A 21432-nucleotide genomic window follows, 5' to 3' on the forward strand; every position below is an offset into this window, starting at 1 on the left:
TAATTATCCCGCTTTCTTAACCATATTTTTCCATCACACCAACTGCTTTTTTTTCTGTGGTTTCATTATAGTTTCCATACAGCCTCTTTCTAGTTCTCTCCCTTTACTTTTTCTGATTTTATGTATATATAAAACATATATGTGTATACATACATATATCATTACTCTCATAAAAGCTTCCCAGTAACTTTCATAGAATTGTGTGCATGTAGGAGTGTATTTGTAAATGTAAAGAGTACCTAAACTTGGCTCTTTGGTTTCAGCACAAGAAGCAACAAGTCACTGAACACTAGATAGCTGAAATCAGAGGAGGCCTTGTCTGCCTTTAGATTTCATTTAACTGTTGGCCATATATGTGAAACACCCATCTCCTACCTTACTTTAAACTACAGTAGGCATGTATCTGCATGCTTCAGCTGTCTTCCGTCCTTACAGAGATGGTTGTTCTGGAATGAGTGAGCAGCAAAGAGCAGCAACTTAACTATGTGAAGTTAGAGTCATCTGAGCTCCGGTGATTCATGCAGACGTGGTATAAAGTAATGAAGAGCATCTGATCTTCAGTTGGCTTTCCATTAATCTAAAGAGTTACATCTGTAGTGGATAGGTCCTGTCATTTGTAAAATATTCTTTTCTTGCCTTTAACGAAAACAGGATATGTTTAGCATTTGCTTTATCGGACCAAGAGGAAACAGAGGGGTTCTTTCTTGTACACTCTAACTTCTGTCCGATGCTACTGAGAGAAATGTGGGTTTTTATGTATAGCATAAGTATAGAATTTTATAAGTATGCTGCTGTTGAGCCTAAACATTCATGCATTGCTGAAATAGACAACCTTCCATGTGTGTCTGAGCATGATTTGAAAATCTCAGCCGAGAGGCACACCATCATTTCTGCAACATTTTGGTGTTCTTCTTGATACCTACTACGTTAAACATTTATGCCTTGCACTTTTAATTTATTCTAATCAGATGCCAACAGAACAAAGCTAATGGAGGCACAGATTTGTACTGTCATCACTAAATAGGTAGTATAAGTGTGTCTCACTGGAGTCTTAATGTTCATCATAATGTGAGAAAAGAATCTTTTAATGACTTGTTAATTTTTTTAACACATGAAACTTGAATCTCACATTGCAGAGTTCATAAGCATGATGTCACTTCATCAGATGAGCTCTGTCAGAATCTCATATTTACAAGATAGTTGGTTTTTTTTTTTTAAATATCTGCACTTGATAATAATACACAATACAAAGATTATATTCTTGGTTTTTTTATGAGATAGTATCTTGTGTCTTCATTCAGTCTTCCTGAAACCTAAGAATTTCTAGGAAAAAAAGACATTTTTGTTGTCTTTACTGTATGTGCTAGCCTCAGATTTCTTCATAAACAAAGTGCCTTCTAAAATGTGTGTGCTTAGAGAGCCAGGATTGTTCTTTAATGTCATTTCCATTGGCTGCACACAAGAAGGCAGCCAAGAGATGAAGTAGAAGAAAGTCGCTCATGTTGACTGTAGAGTAAATGGCATTAGGACAGAATCATGATATATAGGGAAACTACAAATAACAGATGATCTTCGATTAGTCATTTAAAAGCCTCTGTAAAATCTCCAAAGCACATTTACCAATGTGTAACATATAAAGTAATTGAAAAGCTGTTCCAAATTAAGAGAAAGAGAATGAACTGAATTAAAATGAGTAGGTGATGTGGGGAACTTAAAATAGTACTATACAGTTCTACAGATCCAAGGGGATTGAATCTTGTCAGTGTGACTAATAAAAATGTACTATTATTATAGTGGATATTACAACATCTTCTGCAGAGTCATTTTCTGGAAGACTAGTTGCAGGAGGCTTGGAAAAAGGTCACAATTGTATAGTTCTGTATTTAGAGAAGGTCAGGCTTCCTCTCACAAGTTTACATTGCTCACAGGAGGGTTTATGACTAAGCAAGATTTAAATAAACATCCAATCATCAGTATTAAATAAAAATTAGATTTCTCTTTTTCAGCAAGATCTAAGTCTTTTTACCTAAACAATCTTTTAGTCACGGAATCAGGGTCACATAAAAAGAAGCTTGTAATCCACTGTGCTGTCTGTTGCATGAGACAGGAAGTCATTTCTACCCACCATGTATTCTGGGCCTCAGAAGAACAAACTTTCTGGGGGTGTTTTGTGGTGGAGACATATTTCTATTGCAGAATATAGAGACTGTTTCTTAGATTAGTATTTTTGAGGGGGTTTTTTTTAATTTTTTTAATGTTCAAGGGAAGGATTAAGGAACTGCTTTCCATCTCTAAAGATAGTTCCTCTAGCAAAATCACCTGTTCCAGGCTAGAATAGATCCAAGGATGCGGTAACAGCATTCTATTTTACCAAAGCTTCTTCTACTTGTAACTTGATGAACCATGATGATCTAGCCTCAGTGATGACCAGCTTTGCCCGAGAACTACAAATACTCTGCAGGCAGAATTCAGTTTAAGACAGATCTGTATCTGATTGATTACCTCCATAAATTAGAGAAGTACCTGTGATGATTGTGACCAGTGTGTACTGGACGAAAAAAATGATCCAAGTTATCGTCTTATAAAGCAAATAGTTCTGACAAATATTAGAACTGCCTCAGTGTGCAGAAAAGTACTTAATCTAAACTCCTGTCTTCTTTTAGGCAATTTAGTATTATGCTTAGGAAGTAATTCTGTTAACTAAAAAAAGTTTAGTGTACTACTAATGACTGCAGAAGACTACTTTAAACATTCTGGCTGTTTTGTTTCTTTGTTTGTCTTTTATGTGAGAACCCCATAGTTGTCAGTCTTTTGGAGGTGTCAACACAGAGGGAACTGTGAATAGACTCAGCTGTACTTTCTTACGTAGTCTTATGGGAGTACAGAAAAAGTGAAGTTGTATGCATGACCCAAGATACCATCTTTTGTGCACACTGAGAACACATCTCCAGTTACAGTAGATTTCACAACACAGTCTTCTCACAGAAACACATTTGGTGCAGGTACTCTACATCAGTAAGAGAAGAGTCTTCTACTTTTGTCACTGTCTTTACAAGCTTTTCTGCCCAATCATTTGTGTCTATATCTTTATAGTAACTTGTGCAGGGTGAGGCTCTTTTCACCTAATTAGCTTAGGCAAGTACAGTGGCAGTAATCAGCACTTTATAGCCAACTTTACAGAGTCTTTAAAAGAAAGTCAAGTTGATTAATTTCTTTTTTTTTCTCAGTTTCCTAATATTTATAATTTTTTATAATTTTTGACATGTAGAGTCTGTAAATGGTATAGATCATTTCAAATCTAAGCTTTAGATTTTGTAAATGTGTAACAACTCACTTAAGTCTTTCATTGTCTATGCTGATGCTAAAATGGCTGCATTTTCAATATGAAAAGAGATGAAATGCTAATTCTGGAGGAAATAAGCTATAATCATGAATATTACATTGCATTTACAGGTTGGGGTTTTTTTTTTGAGTGCATTTACACTTTATTGATTGTTTTTTCCCAAGTGCTAGAAAGTAACTTAAATATAGTAGTATCTGAATCTTTTTCGGGATGAATGTTCCACAAAAAATGATGAGTTTTATTTTATTTAGTATCTTTTATCTGAATTTAAAGTTCTTCTGAATTGTTAGGCCTTTAACTAAGTGTTTATAACAGAGCTAGATGTTCAGAAAAATGCCTGTAGAAATATTCTGTCACTATTTTAAACAATAATACACTGTCAGTCCATTACTGCTATGCCATTATCTCAGGCAGATGCATACTGTGATTTGTAAATGTGTGACAGTGTTGAAAGATACAGTGGTAGATACAGTAGATACACCACAAGATTGTAGGAAACAAACAACAACAACAAAAAACTCTGAAACTGTGATTTTGAGAGATTAGCAAAGTTACTATCAGAACCTGACATCAAATTTGTTAAGGTTATTCTTGGAAACTTTCTATTACAGCCATCTAGTCAGTGCAATCAGTGGGCAGGAAAATACAAGAGCTCAATGTTTAGTGTTCTGGAATTTCCAGATATTCAAAAGGCTTTTCAGATGCAATATTAAAAAGTAACTTTTATTTCTTCCCGAAAGGCCACATTTGTGGAATGTGATTCCATAATATCACATTCTAGGTTAAATAATACTGTCATATAAACAATATGATGGTCCAGAATATTCAATCATTTGCAAGTGAAAAAGACAGCTTCTAGCATTCTTCTCATTGTTCTGGTTTTGACTGCACTTCTTGTGATTACGAGCACTTTCAAGAAGTATTATGAGACTCTGAAATATCTGAGCGTTTGAATTGTATCTTCTCTATGTTTTCCTTAAACATAGACACTCCAAATAGATGGAAAGGGCTTTGAGCCTGGAAAGCAAAATTTTGCTCGAAAATAGTTTACTAGAAAATCTGACCTTGGGAAGAATAGAAATAAAAAGAAATGGTTATAAATTGTTTTCTGCTAACCAGGTCCTAGAAACTCAAGTACTTTCCTTGAGGTGTACAAATCTCCTAAGTCCATCAACCTTTAATGGATATACTGCAAATGTTAAAAAGAACTAAGCACAATCCCATTTTGTCCTCAGGTAATAAGTTTCTTCCATATCATTGAGGCTTAGTTGTGAATATCTCTTTGCTCTTACCAGCACCAGATCCTTGTATTCCTTCAGGTTTCCTGCTGTGTCTCCCAGTGCATAAGGTGTGGTACAGACAGAGGAATATGGAAGATTCCTTTCATCTGAACATGATTTTTCACTGTCAAGGATTTTTCTCCTCTTTAGCACACCAGATCCAGTGTGCATCAGCTACAATGCCTTATTCCTTGCCATGAAGCCACCACTTTTTATAGAGGGACATAACTTGCATTGATAATCTGCTGCAAATAAGTAGTCAGACACATTTCATGACAGAGAACTAAGTCTTATTGCTCATGGCCCGTGACTTGTAAATGAGTGGAATACTGTAGTTTGTAAGTTTGCTGTTCAGCAACTGAGAGGAGAATCTTAGGTTGATTTTTTTTAGTAAATGGGACATCAATTTTTCAAGATTTGTAATTTGCTCATCCTTCTGAGAACTCAGATCACAAAGCTTGCATGGTTGTGTTTGTGTTTTTCATTAACTTCATTCCAGGTTTTTTCATTTTTCAGAGAAATAACTGATTTTAACTTGACTCTTTGTGTTTGGGAGAGAGTTGTTTTTTTGCTCTACTAAATTCTGAAAATGAAATAGATTACAAAAGGGCCTAAGATAAAGAGGGCTGGAAAGAATTGTACATATAGTAGAAGGTGGAATTTCAAGAACTACAGCATTTGTTTTTTAGAATTTCATTTATTATCCGACTCTCTTGGCAACAAGAGACTGGCAAATAAGTAAGTAAACAGAATAAACGCATTAATAAGAAATTACTGAAATACAGAGTGTATCCAGAATTAAGAATTTATTTTTTTACAATGCATTCAGCAGTTTACTGTCAGACACTGGCATTTTTGCAGGCTAGCACTAAATAAGATTACCATTTTTCCTGTTGCTTATACTACTGTGGAAAATCTGAAGACACGAACTCTAGGCGTTTAGACAAGCCAGGATTAGCATTCTAATAGTGCACACAAGTGGCAGCCACAATTGATACCTGATATTTAAAACAAGGTATTCCACAAATAATTGATATGGACTGTTTTTCTGTGGATTTATGTTGTGCTTCTTAATCCTTTCCAACAAGTTCAACTTTCCTCATGGATTTTCACCTTCCATACTGCTTCTTGGTTCTTTGTTATGTCCCTGTATACTTCATTTCTCCTTTTACCCTTACCCATTAAAATCTTCCTATGACTCAAAACAATCCACTGGTCTCAAAATATACCAATTGTTTTATCAGGGGCTAAGGTACTGAGGCAAATAGAACAAACAACGAAAAACTGAGCTAACGTTACAGCCTTTTTTTTTTCTACTCCAGAGGACACAACAGTCAGGTCTTTCTCTTCCTTCCTTTATACAGATGCTGATTTTAAAACAAATTTGTGAAAGCACTGTTATTGTGTTTTTTCTTTCAAATTTCTAACCAGTTTGGAATACGTATTTGAGTTGGGCCAATAGTCAAAAAACTGAAGAAAGGAAAGGCTGGAGTAAGAATGATTGGGCAGGCAGTTGCACAGAAAATCCAGGTGGCTTCATAAGACATTGTTGGAAGCAACCCTAAATAGAACCAAACAAAGCTTAATAAAAGATGGTTTTAACCTCTCTTCAGTTAAACTAATTCTTAAGAATAATTGCACTATGAGTGGGTACTGTTGTTATACTGAAGTTTATTTGGTGTGTTTTCCTATAAAACTCTGACTGTCAGATTATGTGAGTTTCCCTTTCAGAACTTCAGTTTACTGTGAGTCTTTGCTCTATTGATTTTTTTTTCCCCTCCTGTTTATTTCCCCATAGGAGCAGTCTCACAGGTGTTGGATAGCCTGGAGGAAATTCATGCACTCACAGATTGCAGTGAAAAAGACTTAGATTTTCTTCACAGTGTTTTCCAGGATCAACATCTTCACACGCTACTAGATGTAAGTTTTCTTGGATAAGCAGTTTCTGTATCTGTTGTTCATTGGACAATATTTTGTTTGCTGTCACATGCAGAAATCCAATTTATATTTCATGTTTTTAACCAAGTAGACCTAAGAAGTGAACACATCATACTGCCGCTGAAAACATGTGAATTTGTGAAAACATAAAATTTTGACTTATGTTGAAGGACTTGTTTTCAGACAAAGCTAAACATTTTCTAAAGCAACCCACAAATTACACTGAGAAAACACTCAGATGAAGTAAACAAATCCATAGAGGCCTAGGCTATGTGTACATAAGCAAGTACTGCAGCACAAAATTAGCAAATCTGTAGAGCAAAAAAATTTTACTCTTAGGACCCAATGTCAACAATTCTGTGTACTTGGAGGGTTTTCTTTCTAAATTGGTTGATTGCAGTTCATTGGTCTGCACCTACTGCTGGGTGGACAGCACTTTCTATTTTAATCATTTGGAAGTAAATATTCTCTACTAACAGTTGTGAAAGTTGAAGAATGGTAGGTTGGTGTAATTGGAGGATCCATTCAAAACGCATTCCTCAGTCAATGCAAAATGTTCATATAATGATATAGTTAATGACTGTTTTGTTACTTTGTCTTAAATTTTACAGCTTAGAAGCCCCAGTGAATATCACGAATTTGCTTTTTACACCATGAGAGACACAAATATAAGAGTCATTCCAGCTATTATAATAGGCAGGTAGATGATTATGATAGTAGAAACCGAAAAGGGTTTCTGAAAAACTGTTGAATGCTTTGGTTCCAATAAAAATTTTGCAGGGACATGATCCAAATATAAATGGTGCCTTATTTCTTTTGGTGTCCAAACACTTTGAATGTAGAAGGGGATTTGTATACTTGTTACGAATTGCTTAGTTGTTGGTGATTGCTGGACCATCTGTACTCAAAGCATCCTTAAAATTTACAGGATAAAAATCAGCACATGCTTCCATCTGAAAGAGTACCCAACCTGCATGAACTAATTTGTAGGAGAATATAAGACTTCTGATAAAGCTTTTTCAAAACACAGCTGCTCCTGTAAGACTTAAGGAACTGCAGATAACAAGTTCTTAAGTAATGACAGCATTGCTGTAGCACAAGAATACACAGTCTAATCTTTGCTCTAGATAACTGTTTATGCAGTTTATATTAAAAAATTGGTTAAAAATATATGAAACATGCAGTAATAATTGATTAGGAGCTCATGACTTCCCTGAATTGTGTCTCCAACAGTTTGTCTTACAATTTGCATTAAAATGTGAAAGTTTTTATCCCAGCATGAGTTTGTTTAGCTTGTGTTCCTGAAGCTTAAATTGTTACTTTTTTTATATTTCATGTTGCAGTATAGAAGGTTGATTAGTTAATATTAAGGAGAAAAAGCTAAAATCTGGGTAGAAGGAGAATAATTTCAGGGAATAACTTCAGTAAGAACCTAAATACTTTTATCACTCATTCAGGAAGGAACTTTGTTGTGGAGTGTACCAACTGGAACAAAGAGTAATGGTTTTAAACTAAAATAGGATTGATTTCTATTAGATATAAAAAAGAAATTCTCCTCTATAAGGACAGAAACAGTTTATTCCTTTCAAAATATTTGAGGTTAACGAGGCCACCAGAACAAGTCACCTGTGAAGCAGTATATTCCACTATGAAGGAATTTTGTATACTGTCATGAAGTTGTGGCTGTCATTTTGCATTAAAACTGCTGTTTCTCTTTCTTGGCCTTTTACCACAGTTAGATTTGTTCTCATGTTCCTACTCTTTCTCAAGAGTTATTCTTATTTTTAGATTAGGGGCATGATGATAGATCACTCCTTCAGCTGAAATACGTTCTTTCGTTGCTGAACTTACTCTTTTTTTTCTGAGAAAAATAATAATAATGATAATAATCTTTGTATTAAGAGCATAAGCTTGATTGTTTGTTTTTTCCAGGTAATAATCCACAAGTAAATGATGTCATTAATTTATTAACTTAGGTGCATTTCTGAAAGCTGTAGAGAGCAGGACTGAAAGCCATAGAAAAGAGGATTCTTATCATCCCACTAATTGTTTTTAATTGATTAATTTTTATCTACTTTGATTAAAGTGATTAAAATGACATAAGACTCTTTCAACTTGGGTGCCAAAGCAGTTCAAAACAAAGGAGGAAAAGGTGGCATTTGCTTACAAAGTAATACATGTTCATTCTAGGCCCAGTCCTCCAATATAACAGCATATCCTCATGTGATCTTATTAAACATTTCCATTGCATGATTTTTACACAGTTCTGAGTAGAATGTTTTTGGGTTTGTTTGTTTTTGATTATTTTTTTACTGTACAAAAGTTAAACAGTTCATTATTAAAATCTTAATTATGTTCACGGGGAGAGTAAAAAAAAAGAGACCTAGATATAAGTGTATTTATTAGCATATATATATCTATATAAATAGTTTAATACTTGTTACTTCTTATAAAGTAAAAGAATAGCTTTGGATTGGACAGGTATTTTTTCACACTCCTTTTAGAAATCTGATGATCATAACTGTGGTGAATGCTGTATGACATTCTTGTTTAGAACTCAGAAATTTCTGGTTTTAGGACCATATAAATCTATTTATTTTTTATTTTGGTATCCAATTTAGGTCATAAAGGACATAATGAAGTGACGTATATAAATAACTTCATGAAGAAAAGAAATTAAATTGGAGTAGTGTAACAGCCTTTTATTACCATAGACAGATTTTTTAAAACTTACAAAATTATTTAAGTTTTTCTAATTGACTGTCACTTATAAAATCCGAGGGTGCTCTGCTGTCTTTTGTCAGCAGTTCTGGTCAAGAAATTAGAAATGAATGTGAGGAGATTACTGATTTTGGAGGCTTTTGTGTTTGACTATTTTTGTGTCATGACAAAAAAAAAAAAATTATTAATGATCATTTGTTTTGAAAAGTATACTGGGCTTCAGGGCCAGTCTTCCCCAGTGGGGAAGGTCTTCACAAACGATGTTTTCTGTCTACTAATATATGAAAAGAAACCAGGTTTGCTAAAAAGCAAAACTAGAGGCTGCTATCTTTCTCTTGTTGAGTCAAGTAGTTTGGTCACCTCTCCAGGGACAGTTTCTGTGGGTGATTCTGAATGCAGATGTCGTTCGATTTACAAGTGAGATTTTTGCTCAGTGGGAGAACAATATCAGCTTTTGTGTGACTGGGGCCTCTGTGCTGCTAGCTTTGTCTGTGTCTCTCTGTCCTCAGTCAGATAGTGCTCTAGGCTGGTACATTTTGGCTGTTAATTTAAGAAGTTGCATTATTTTCATAGATGGAATATTTAAGGTAAGTGTTATTTCTGTAAATGTGTCTGTGATGAAAGCATGATGAGCTTTGAAGAAATTTTATTTTACCTTCTGCTGGTGTAATGTGTTACACACATACAGCTTTACTTAAACGTAATGATACTGCTGATTTTTGGAGTTGTTATATGAAACATACATTTATGTGTAGCCACTTCTTCCCCTTAGAGATGCATTTTTATTCACGGTGGATATATTTAAGGCATACTGATTTTTCAAGAGAATTTCTTTTTTTGTGTCTGTTATCCTTTGCTTCTAATGGTAATGTATCAAAGGAACATGCATACATGCACATTTCAGAATTCCCTTAGTATTTGTTTTGAACTCAGTCATCTGAACAGATTCAGCCCCGATGTCCAGACTTTTAAGGAAACATACTTTCGCTTCTGCTAAGAAGAATGCTGTTGGGTTCTCAGTTTAGCTTCTTACATAGTTGGCTAAAATTTCCAACTGTGTTTATTTTGTTTTGTTCTGTTTACCCTCATAATGTTGGATGTTGGCAGGATGTTTGAATGTCTCTTATTAAAGTGTATGAAAGTGCCTCACCATGATTGACACTCCAGTTCTCTATTTGAAAATGTTTGAAATTCTTCTTGTATTTGTCCCCCCTTTGCTATTTTCTGAGCAAAGTGTGTTAATTTGAAAATTGTTATGCACTTTATAAAAGCAAAGCAAAAGGCATTTTTATTTTCAGACTGAGTCTAGAAAGCTTAAATATTTTCGTTTATTGGCTCATTTTTCTGTGTTTTCATTTAAGTATGGCTTTCTACGTGAAGCATACAGTGTGGTTCAAAGTATTTGGAACATGATTTGTACTTACTCTCTTGAATACTGATTGTGCTAAAACTAACAAGTGGAACATGTTTTAGTGAAGTATGAACACATTTCTGTCCCAAATGTAAAGCAGAAAGTATATTTTTTCTAGATAACTTGCCAAACTCCTTCTATGCTTATGGAAAATAAACCTTTCTCATTCTTTAATCACCTTGATTTCCTATTTTTAATTATATTGTAATTGATATGTTTGTTAGACAAGAGCAAATGGAAAATATTTGATTAAAGAAAGAAAGAAAGAAACTTTTGGCAAGAGAACACCTTGCTATTTGGGGAACCAGATCTGGCTTTTATCCCAGTCCAGCAGAGGCAGCATGCTCAGCCCCAGGGAGTGGGAGGGGCTGTCTCTCACACTGCAATGGAAACTCATTTCCCAAGTAGAATAGCAGGAGCAGCAACCAAGCCTTAGGGAGAACTGTTGGAAGAATTCTCTCAGCAAGTGGACTGAATCCTCATCGCCAGCAGAGTATATTTTTTCTCTAAAAGGTAAATTGTCCAAAAAAATTGCCATATTTGAAAGAGAACTAGAAGCAGAGACAATTCTAGAATGTCTTCTGCATTGTTTTGTTCTCTAAAATATCTTCCATCTTCAGCTTCCTTCATATATTTGAATTTTACTTTGTGTTCCCAGGGTATGTAGATCATTCTTCTAGTCAACATCATCTCGTTGTTTTCTTGCTCTTCTTATAGGTAGTCTCTAGAGCAGAAACTAGTTCTGCTCTATCTTTGTTAATATATACAATACTGATGTGTGATGAGGTCTCTTCTTAAACACAAGACTAATGCAAATAAGAGCTAAAACTACCATTTATCTGGATTATGTTATTTTTTTTAGAAATGTGTATAACTTTACTATTGCAAAATTCTGGGTTGGATAGCATGGCACTGCAGCAGTTGTTGTGTTGCACTTGACCTGTCTTCTTTCTAACTAAAGTTCTGTCACCTTTGAATATTTATAGGCATAGTACTGATATGGTGAATCACCAAGAGAAATACAGCTTAAAAAATGCACATGTAGAATGCAGATAGCACTTTTTAGCCCATTCCTCTTGACCTAATGTCATGTTCCCAGTGTTGAGCATGTCATTGTGTCTGCACACATGTGTGCGTGTGCAACCAGCGTTGTCTTATTCCAAAAGCATTCACTTGCAAATCTTTTTTAGTATATAGAATCTAAAAAATCCTGTGATTACAGTGTATTTTTATGGTGTTAGGCCCACATCTGTCAAAGAATACTGAAGGGCATTCCTAATGCTTGTGGAATATTTAGTTAACATCACTGATATTGTTTTAAGATATGGAGGATCACTGTCATATTTGACTTTGCACATTCTCTTCAATTCTTTTTTTGTTGGGTATAGTTCAGATTAGTTTCAATTTTTTTTTTTAAGCATAAGGGCTACCTTTCTGTTTTCCTGTAAAACTTAGTATTTCCAGACAATCTTACTTCTCTGATAGCTTGGGGCTTTGACAACTGTCAAAAATAAATAAATGCTACAGCATCTAGGATATGATCTGCAAATGTTTGGTAGCACCTCCAATTTCTTCAGACTTATATTTCAGTCTGCACTTCATCTGCAATAAGTCTAAGATACCCAAGAGCAATGCAGTAACATCCCAGTAAAATATGCTTCTGCCTTTGAAGTCTGTCAGGCCTCCTTGCATCCCGCTCCAATCATTCAAGTAGTTGGCTGGTACACGTTGACTGTTCTCTGCACAAATGAGCTCACTGCATTATATTTTTATTCTCATTGTGTCATGACAAAAGACTTACATGGGTAAGGAGAAACAAAAATGGCTGTACCTCAACAGTGAGACCTCCCACTGCAGAATACACTCACCCATTTAGGCTTATATGTATCTCTATGCTATAGATCTCTAGCCCATTTTGGAATATGGGGGTAAGATGAGGATAAAGATGAGAATATCAAAGTGTCTTCTAATAGCCCTTTCTGTGATGAGGGATTGGTTTTCCTTAGTGTTTATTTTTATTAGCTGCTTGGTATCATCTTTAAGATGTGTTTCGTCTTCTTTGTTCTTGAAATGAGCATCAATTTAAATACCTGATGCAGCAAAAAAAATTAAATGTCTATGTTACTGAAATATTGTGACCATGAAGTTGCAAATATGTTCAAGTACAATGTGAAATTATGCTCTCAAAAAAATAAAAATAAAATAAAAATAAAATAAAATAAAAATAAAAACAGGAAGCGATTTACAGTTACAGGATTTTTTTTTCTCTTTTTTTCCCCAGTGTTTTGGGGTTTCTTTTAGGAAAATAGGGACAACAGGTGAACACATGAAAATAAAATTGGAAGGAGTTTCCACTAGTGCTTTGCTATCATGTTGTTAAAAAATTCAGTAAAGGATATTCCTTCCTTCCTTACAGTAGCGCATTCCAATGCTTCATTGACTTTCTAAACATAATTTTTTTCTTGCATCCCTGGTACACATTAAGAATTTTTTTTCTTATTTTATTATCAGTGAAATTGAAGAACTGATCATTGACATTTCCTTGATTGGAAAACTGGCAGCGTGTTTTGATTGTTTTGCACTCCTCCTTCAGTGCTGTTAGATAAGACTTAGTTCATTGATTATATTCTCATAATCATGTTTTCTAAATTTTCATGGCTTTATTGCTCTCTATTCAGATCTTTTGCATTGTTTTATATCCACTTGGAAGAGCAATGCTCAAAAAAATAACAATGTAGGAGGGTATCATTTGATACTTTTTTAAACTACATAATAACCACCCATGTCTTTCACACCACTGCCATGGGTACATCCCAGAATTAAGTGTTTGGTGTTTTCTTTTTATTGGGACTACAGAATTTCATTGTGTTGATTTTCACATTGCTGTGCTCGTTCTGTTGGTACTAAGTGAAAGCAGAATCTTCGCCTCACCTTCAGTTAATTTTTTTCACTCTTTGGTGTAGTTAAATCTAAAGGTGATTGTAGGTTTTTGTTTATTTAATTGTTCATTTGGTTGGGGTTTTTTGCCAGTATGGTTTAAAAGTGTTACACGTGTTTATTTAAGATAATTCAATCCCTGGCTTTGCTAACACATTTTCCAATTCAAGAAAACATATACTTACCTACATAATATAATGTCAGATTTTGCAACCTATCCAATTGGTTGCAATCTATCCATGTAATGTCTGGCATAGCTTTTAGAAACTGCTGTCATTTCTTGAGAGCTGCTGCTTCCACAGTCAATGGAGTTTTTGTGATGATCATTAATGTAAATTTTCTTGAGGTCTGAGACAAATTACTAGACTGGAGTCCTACTTTACTTTGTCAGTGGATTAATCATCACGATAAAGCACAGAAATCTAATGCTGTTAGGTATTGGAGTCTAGATTCATTATGCATGATGATAGCTTAGGTAGTCAGTGGAGAAAAGGAGGCACTTTAGATTTTAGAGGCACTTGAAATTAAACGCAAGGAAATAGTGCGTGATTTTGAGGAGTAAGATAATTGATTACTATCAGTACTTCTATGACACTACTTAAAAAAGGAGAAAAACACAGTAATGTTAAGCAAATCAACAAGAACACATTTAAAGATGGCTGTGGGGGGGAAAAAAAATAATAAAAAGTCTGTTCCTAAATCTTTTACCTCTGAAATTGCATAATAATACATGCAAAAAGAAAGAAAACACGGTGGTTTCTGTTCAAGAGAAGTAAGTTCTGCTAGAGCTTTTTTCTTTTCATATAACTAATATATGCTGAATGTATATCCACTTTCACAGAAATAGGACATGCAAGTCAGATATTATTGAACATCTCTCTCTTCCCTTCAAAAGTTAAGATCTTGATTCAGAAAAATAATGCGCAAATGTGGAGTGGTCCCCAAAAAAAGAGAAGCAGCCTAGAATAGAAATCAAAATTGCATAGGGTTGATTGAGTTTGCATGCCACTGTTTTCTCTTACCTATTGAATAAGGAAATATAAGAAAATTTATATAAGAAAATTTGCTTTTTTGTTTTTTTGTTTTTTGTTTTTTTGCCTAGATAGCAGCAACTGTAGCTGTCTAAAAGTAACAGATTATGAATATGTGGTAACAGTAAATTTCAAAACAAGTGGAAGTTGGCCAACATTTTGCAGTTAAAAGTTCTTCAAAAAAAGAAAAGTTTCATAATGTGTATTTTAGTTTTATCATATAAACAATGAAAAATTAAGTGAAATTCAGTATTCTCTTTGCTACTATAAGAATTGTTGCATAAAAGATTATTTGTTGCATGAATATGTAGGGAGAAATTGAGTATTTCCAAATAGTATAAGCACTGTCAGGGTTAGTGGAAGAATGAGTGCCTGAAATTGCAAGCTGCAGTCATGGGAACTGTAAGTCTGTTCAAGTAGTTTTGGTCACTGTTTTGTAGCACTGCATTTCACTGTAAGGTTCTTGAATGTGAAGGTTGATTGTACTCCTATCCTGCAATAAGTGTGTAAATAAATGTATCACAGAGATACAATTCAAAGTGAACATTACTTCATTCAGTAGGTCACCGACTTCTTTCATCTTGTGGCCCGTTAAACCTCTGGGATAAATTAGCTACTACAGGCATTTGTGAAAGATAGCAGATGACAGCAGGGCTGCTTGTTAATAAATGTTGCTGTTCAAGGGGCAGCACCTCAAATGGACAATTCTTAGATGATACAAAAACCTAGATGTGATGAAAAGCATTCCTGTAATGTCACCAGGTGACATATGGCTTTATCATTCAGAAGTGAAAAGTCAAATACGTAAGGACATGTGTTCTAATAATTGTTTTTAGGTGTTTCTGTTCAGGGTTTTATATTTAAGGTTGGCAGCCCACTGTCTGTCTGTCTGAATTATAACCAACTCTTCACAAAATGTGTATTTCTCTTGAAAGATTGTGGGTTTTTTTAATATTCCGGCAGTTCAATAGGTCGTGTTTTAAGAAAAGTTTCTGCTTTACATCAAAGAAACTTCCAATTCTGGATAGATAAAATATTTACTGATTTTTCTATATGGTCAAACATTGATTGCATTTAAAATTAAAATTTACAATGGGATTAAATTTCCAGGCCCTCATTTCTGAGCGCAACATTAAATGGGGATTGTGTTTGGACAGTATTCTGACTTCTGTTACAAGAAAGGGTTAAAAAGAAATCTCTGCACATCTGAAAAAGTAGTCAGAAGAGAAGAATTTGTTGTTTTGTCTTCCCTTCCTGATTGCGGATTAGGCTTCTGCTCTGCCTGCTTTTTCATATCAGAAGAAACAGATTCCTGCTTTACAGACAGAAGACAAATGTCTTGACTCCTAAGAAGAAAGCTGGTAAACTAACAGTGACAGTACTTCTTGACTGGTTGTGGATATGCATAGCATTTGTTTTGTAGAATACAAAATTAAAAGTAAAGCTTGTCTTCTTAAGAAGCAGTTTTATTCTGTTAATTATAATGTCAGTTTATGTTTTCATATCAAGATTTGTGTTAGTTGTGCTTGTTAAACTTTAGAGCAGGCTCTTAATTTTGATAGTTTTCTGGGTAGCAAGTGCTGAAAACTCAGACTGAGGAGTGAGACTGAGATGCCAACTATTCAAAATCTTGGGAATTCTTAAGGTTACATTTGCTGTGGCGTTTTACAATTATTTTCTTTGATTTCTATTTCATACCATACAATATGTTCTATAAAAGAGTACTGCATGCTCACCAATATTAAAATAGTAAAGAGGAAGGGTACAACTTGCGTTAACTTTGCCTCTTTTTCCTTGTTTAATTTATTAGAGCAGATTAAGTGCTAATTTCAGGTTTTTTCTTGGAATTTTTCATTGTATTTTCTGTTATTTTTGGTATCAGAAGAATTGGAAGAAATGGAGTGTCGACAGTAAGATAATCAGAGCTGAAAACCAACTTTTAATGCAGTCTTCTCTATATAATTAATTAATGTTTTAACTGCCCTCTGGCAAGGCTTGTCACTTTCCTTTGACCATAGAGAAAAGATTAATTGTCTAAAGATGTGAAACCTCCTCCCCTTTGGCTGACACTAAATGATTTATTTCTCAGCCTTTCATCCTCCTTTTTCACAACATACAGTCTACAACAGAGTTTGTACCAGCAAGTGACAGTAAAACTATTAGAAGCAACAAAATAAATTCCTTTCTATCATAGGTTAGTTGTGAAGCAGGGTAAAACATTCTTTTGCCATTTTTGGACTTCTGGTGTTTTAAAAGATACATATCTTTATTGTATGTCCTCATTTTTACTGCAACTTAAGAGTTAATGTTAATTTTTTTCTTTTTGTACGATCTTGAGCATCCTATTTTAAATTCTTGTAAGTATATACAAGAAATGCATAAAGATATGAACCTGGTCAGGATGAATTGTTCATGGAATATTGACATATCTATGTATTTTCATGCTAACTTTTCTGTAATTTCATTTCTCTTAAGACGCGTGTGTGACTTAGAAAAGTCATACATTAAAGAAAAGTACCTAGTTAGAAAAGTTCATTGAATAATCGTGTTGCATGTCATGCATTTTCAGCAACTCATCCTGCTCTTCAGTCAGTACATAGCTGAAGGTTGATGCGTTTTCTTAACAGGTGTATAAATATGAAACCTAGTAATTTGGGATTGATGGAGTTTTGGTGGCTTTTATTTTCTTATTTAGGAAAAGCTGAATACAAATAATTGTTCTTACAACTGAATTTTCTCTTAAGCTATCAGATAACAGGCAGTTTTCCTTTTAAGAAATTCAGCAGTGGTCAAGATTACAGAGTATAGCAGTGTTTTGGCAGTAGAAGGTGAAGCTGTTTATGTGAAAGAAACTGATTTATCCTGACTTCACTCTTCTTTCCACAAGACAGAGGTATAACTGTCCTCTGAGCAATGTTTTTTGGAGGAAGTGACATCATTCACTGTTTCTGTATTTATTTATATATGTTCAACATTTGCGTTGGACCACAGGGAAGAGGATAATGTTAGTTGCTTTTGTATGCATTGCAATTTATCTGAGTTCTAAAACTTAATGGTGTTTTATGTGACAAAGGCACATGAAGGCATTTCTGTAGCTTGACAATTTTGGACATTGAAGGTCTGTCATCTGCCAGCCAATGGGGCTCTAAGGTCTGAGAGAAAAGCTGCACTTTTTGATCATCTTAACATTGAGCACTCAAGAACTCCTTGTTGAGCACTGTAAATGCTGGAGTTCTTACCAACTCTGTGTTATGAGTGTTTCCACAAACTATTTTCCATATTTGAGTACTGTCCTCTGAAGATATCTGTAGAATTCTGAGTAGATCTGTACAGTCACATTAATCAAGTTTTTAGTAGTTGAATTTTGATTATTTCTAAGAATGAAAGATTTCCCAGCTTTCCTAGGCAACCTGTCCCAGAATATCACCACCCTTACTGTGAAAGAAATGTCTCTAATATCCTGAAAATAGATGTATCTTATATCTCATCTAACAAAAACAATTGTAAATTGGTTAACCAAAAATGATTAAAGGTGTAACCATTTTTATTTTGTAGCAATTGTAAACCAAAAGTTTCTATTTGAAGAATAGTACTATTTTGAGAATATTTTTCTTGGAACAGTTGCTTTTTCTCTCTTTCAGAAACATAGGTTTTTGTAACTTTCTGTCTTCAAGAGTATTTTCCCATACTTTGAGCTTTATTTAAGATACTGTTTACAGTGTCTGATGCTTGATTTATTGAGAGAAGTAGAATATGTAGTTTAATTTGATTTTATAGTGGAATGCATGGTGTATTTATTCAGGATTCATAGATCTCTTGGTTGAAGAGTACATAGTTTTTGTAAATCTGCTCCAAAAGCATGGGAGGTTTGGAGAATCCCTTAACCTCCTGAACTTTCCCATGTCATCGTACAAACTCTGGGTGTATGGCACTGTTCAAATCAGGAAATGTTTAAAAATGAAAAGTCAAAACCCTAAGCTGTTGCATTTTATATACAGAACAGCTGTGGAACTTGCCGCTCAGCTATCATCTTTATCACGGTAACATAAACCGGATATTATTATGTCATCATTATTTTATATAAAGTAGGATATGATTTCAATAGTCTGTTTTCTTGTTCTTACAGCTTTATGACAAAATAAACACAAAATCTTCGCCACAGATCAGGAATCCTCCAAGTGATGCTGTACAGAGAGCCAAAGAGGTAATAGTTTGAATATATATATTTTACCCAGAAAGTTTTATTGTATTTAACATGGAATGGTCTTTATTAAGATATGTATTCTGCCTCATAATCTGAATTATTCTGGAATTCTACCACTGCTTGCGTAAGTTACATAATGTGTTGCATAAACTTGTAGTATTCCATTGAATCTATAAGGATTATATACATGTATTATTCAGTTTCATCATTTAACTTTTGCTGCAGTAAAAGTATTAAAGTATTAAAGATACTTTATATTAAAGATACAATATATATATGCAGTATTGAAGTGGAATACTCATTAGGTAAATGCAGTATCTTTTATGTTCAGTATAAATCTTTTCAGGAAAAGTCTGATATGACTTCTACACAAGAATTAGATATATTACTAGGCATCAGCTTCTTCATATTGGGAAAAAAGAAGAGTAGCATGATTAATTCCATGAAGTGCAAACCTAGAGGTGCAATAAAATTGGCCCTTTATTACAAAAGATACATAAACTACAGATTTTCTTACACCTGGCAAATAATATTTTGGCAACAAGTAAAAAAAAGAAATAGTTGTATTGTCAGTAGAAACAAGTGTAGCTGTGTGGGGTAATGCCATAGAAAAAAATGTTTACAGTGTTACTAAAATGGAATGGACAGAAAGACTTTAAAATGGTGAAATAACTGAAGTCACAGTGATGAAAACCACAAAGTTCTGTAGAATATTTCCCAGCGGTTAATCCTGGGAGCTGCTCCCATAGGCAGAAAGCTCTGCTTTTGTTGTTCAGCAGTTACATGTTGAACATCAAGGTGACAGTATGGATTTGCAGGCAAAGGAGTTATAACTTATTAACTCCCTCATTCTTCACCCTGTGATAAACTGAAGTATGGCCCAGATTGTATAAAAAACATGAGCTTGAAGCTGGGATAGCATACACTTCTTGTCTTTAGACATTTAACTTGTGGAAAGAACATTTTTATCCCTATGTTTAATTCTGCTTTTAAGGCAATTGTTTTAATAAGCTGAGATCATATGTGAAAGTAACAATTGGTGGTAGGTGATGTATGTGACCTGTAGTTTAGCGCTTTACTTCTGTCTCCATGGTTAGCTGTTATACTATCAGTTGAAAAGAAAAAAAAAAGAGCAGCTGTTTCTATCACATTTCTTTAACGTCTCAGAAAATAAGGAAATTGAAATTAGGTGTTTTGTTCCTTTGTGGTGGCAGTCTCAAATGCCCTTATCTGTCAAAAATATTTTTAATAATTTTTCAGAGAACTGACCAGCATGAGGGTCAGTTACTATGAGTGTCTTTTGTATGTATTTTGCAGGTATTGGAAGAAATTTCATGTTACCCAGAAAACAATGATGCAAAGGAGCTAAAGCGTATTTTAACACAACCTCATTTCATGGTAAGCAAATGCTACTCCTTGCCTTTACGTTTTTTAGAAAATATTTTTTTATTTAAAAACTTTAGTTCACTAAGTAAGTTCTCCCTAAAATTTGCAGGTGACAAAACTGTATACAATGCAGTATACCTATTAATAAATGATTCTAATCTGCTGACCTAGCAAAATAGCTACTACTACTAGCTACTAGTACTACTGTTGGTCTCCACTATTGTGGGACCACAACGTATTGAGACTATTATTTATAACTGTCACAAAGATAATCAGCAGATTTTAGGAATGCTTTTTCAGAAAGCAAGTTCTCATCAGAGCAGGCTGATTGAAATATTTTGCTCTCAATGCTTCTGTTTTAAGGAGAGTAAGCAACAAAAGAATCTCAAAGCCGTGCTGATAATATTAGTTACATATTAATGGTTTTAGATATTTTCACTATCTTTTTATAATGACAATACAGGAGGGATTTTTTTTTTTCTTCTACACAGCATCAGGCAGTTATTTGTCTAGTGTAAAATTATTTTACTAGTTAAGCTGCTAAACACTTACAGGTCGGTGAAAAGGCCTAAGGTCTGCAGTATGGAGTAGTCCTACTTCTGATGAAGTAGCATAGTCTATTTGGGGGGATCTGGGAGGTATGTTGAGGCAGGAGTGAATCTTTTTGGATATCCATAGGCAGAGCAGGGATTCTCCATTTTCTTTTTCCCAAATTCTTGCTGGGATAAAGATATGTTCTAACATGATAGGTTAAGTCATTGCAAAGTCAAAGTTCATTTAACATTATTTTACAGTAAACGAATAGCTTGTACAGTCTAGTAAATTGACATTACATATCAGCTCCTGTTGTGTCTGCCTGACTTGTGTGCAGCCATTGGCCTAAGTTCAGGGAATGTCCTTGCTTTATAGCAAGTTACTGAAGGTCAGTATTTTGAAAGCAGTTAAAGAATTTCTTTTGTTTATTCTGTGGATAAAATTCATGAACTCCGAACTCAGTGTTTTCTTCAACCTACAGTACACTGTTGTCCGTTTAAAACAATGAACTGTGACTTTCCCTAACACAAGGATTATATACAGGAAGCTTGTTGGAATTTGCTCACCTGAAAGCTGAAGTACTCTAAGTCTGAAGGATATACCTAATTTCCAAGAAAGAATGACCTGAAACCAACCTCATATTCAGG

General features: G+C 34.3%; 1 protein-coding gene across 9 annotated transcripts in view; it reads left to right on the forward strand.

Moving 5' to 3' along the window:
- Window positions 1-21432, forward strand: part of CASK (calcium/calmodulin dependent serine protein kinase) — a 184110-nt gene that overhangs the window by 125851 nt on the left and 36827 nt on the right. For all 9 annotated transcript variants that reach the window (XM_010724674.3, XM_010724648.3, XM_010724660.3 and 6 more), the window contains 3 exons: window positions 6422-6543; window positions 18788-18865; window positions 20183-20263. In XM_010724674.3, coding sequence (XP_010722976.1) covers window positions 6422-6543; window positions 18788-18865; window positions 20183-20263 — 281 coding nt within the window. The remainder of the gene's footprint in view (window positions 1-6421; window positions 6544-18787; window positions 18866-20182; window positions 20264-21432) is intronic.

The sequence above is a fragment of the Meleagris gallopavo genome, chromosome 1, assembly GCF_000146605.3.
Source record: "Meleagris gallopavo isolate NT-WF06-2002-E0010 breed Aviagen turkey brand Nicholas breeding stock chromosome 1, Turkey_5.1, whole genome shotgun sequence".
Classification (NCBI taxonomy): domain Eukaryota; kingdom Metazoa; phylum Chordata; class Aves; order Galliformes; family Phasianidae; genus Meleagris; species Meleagris gallopavo.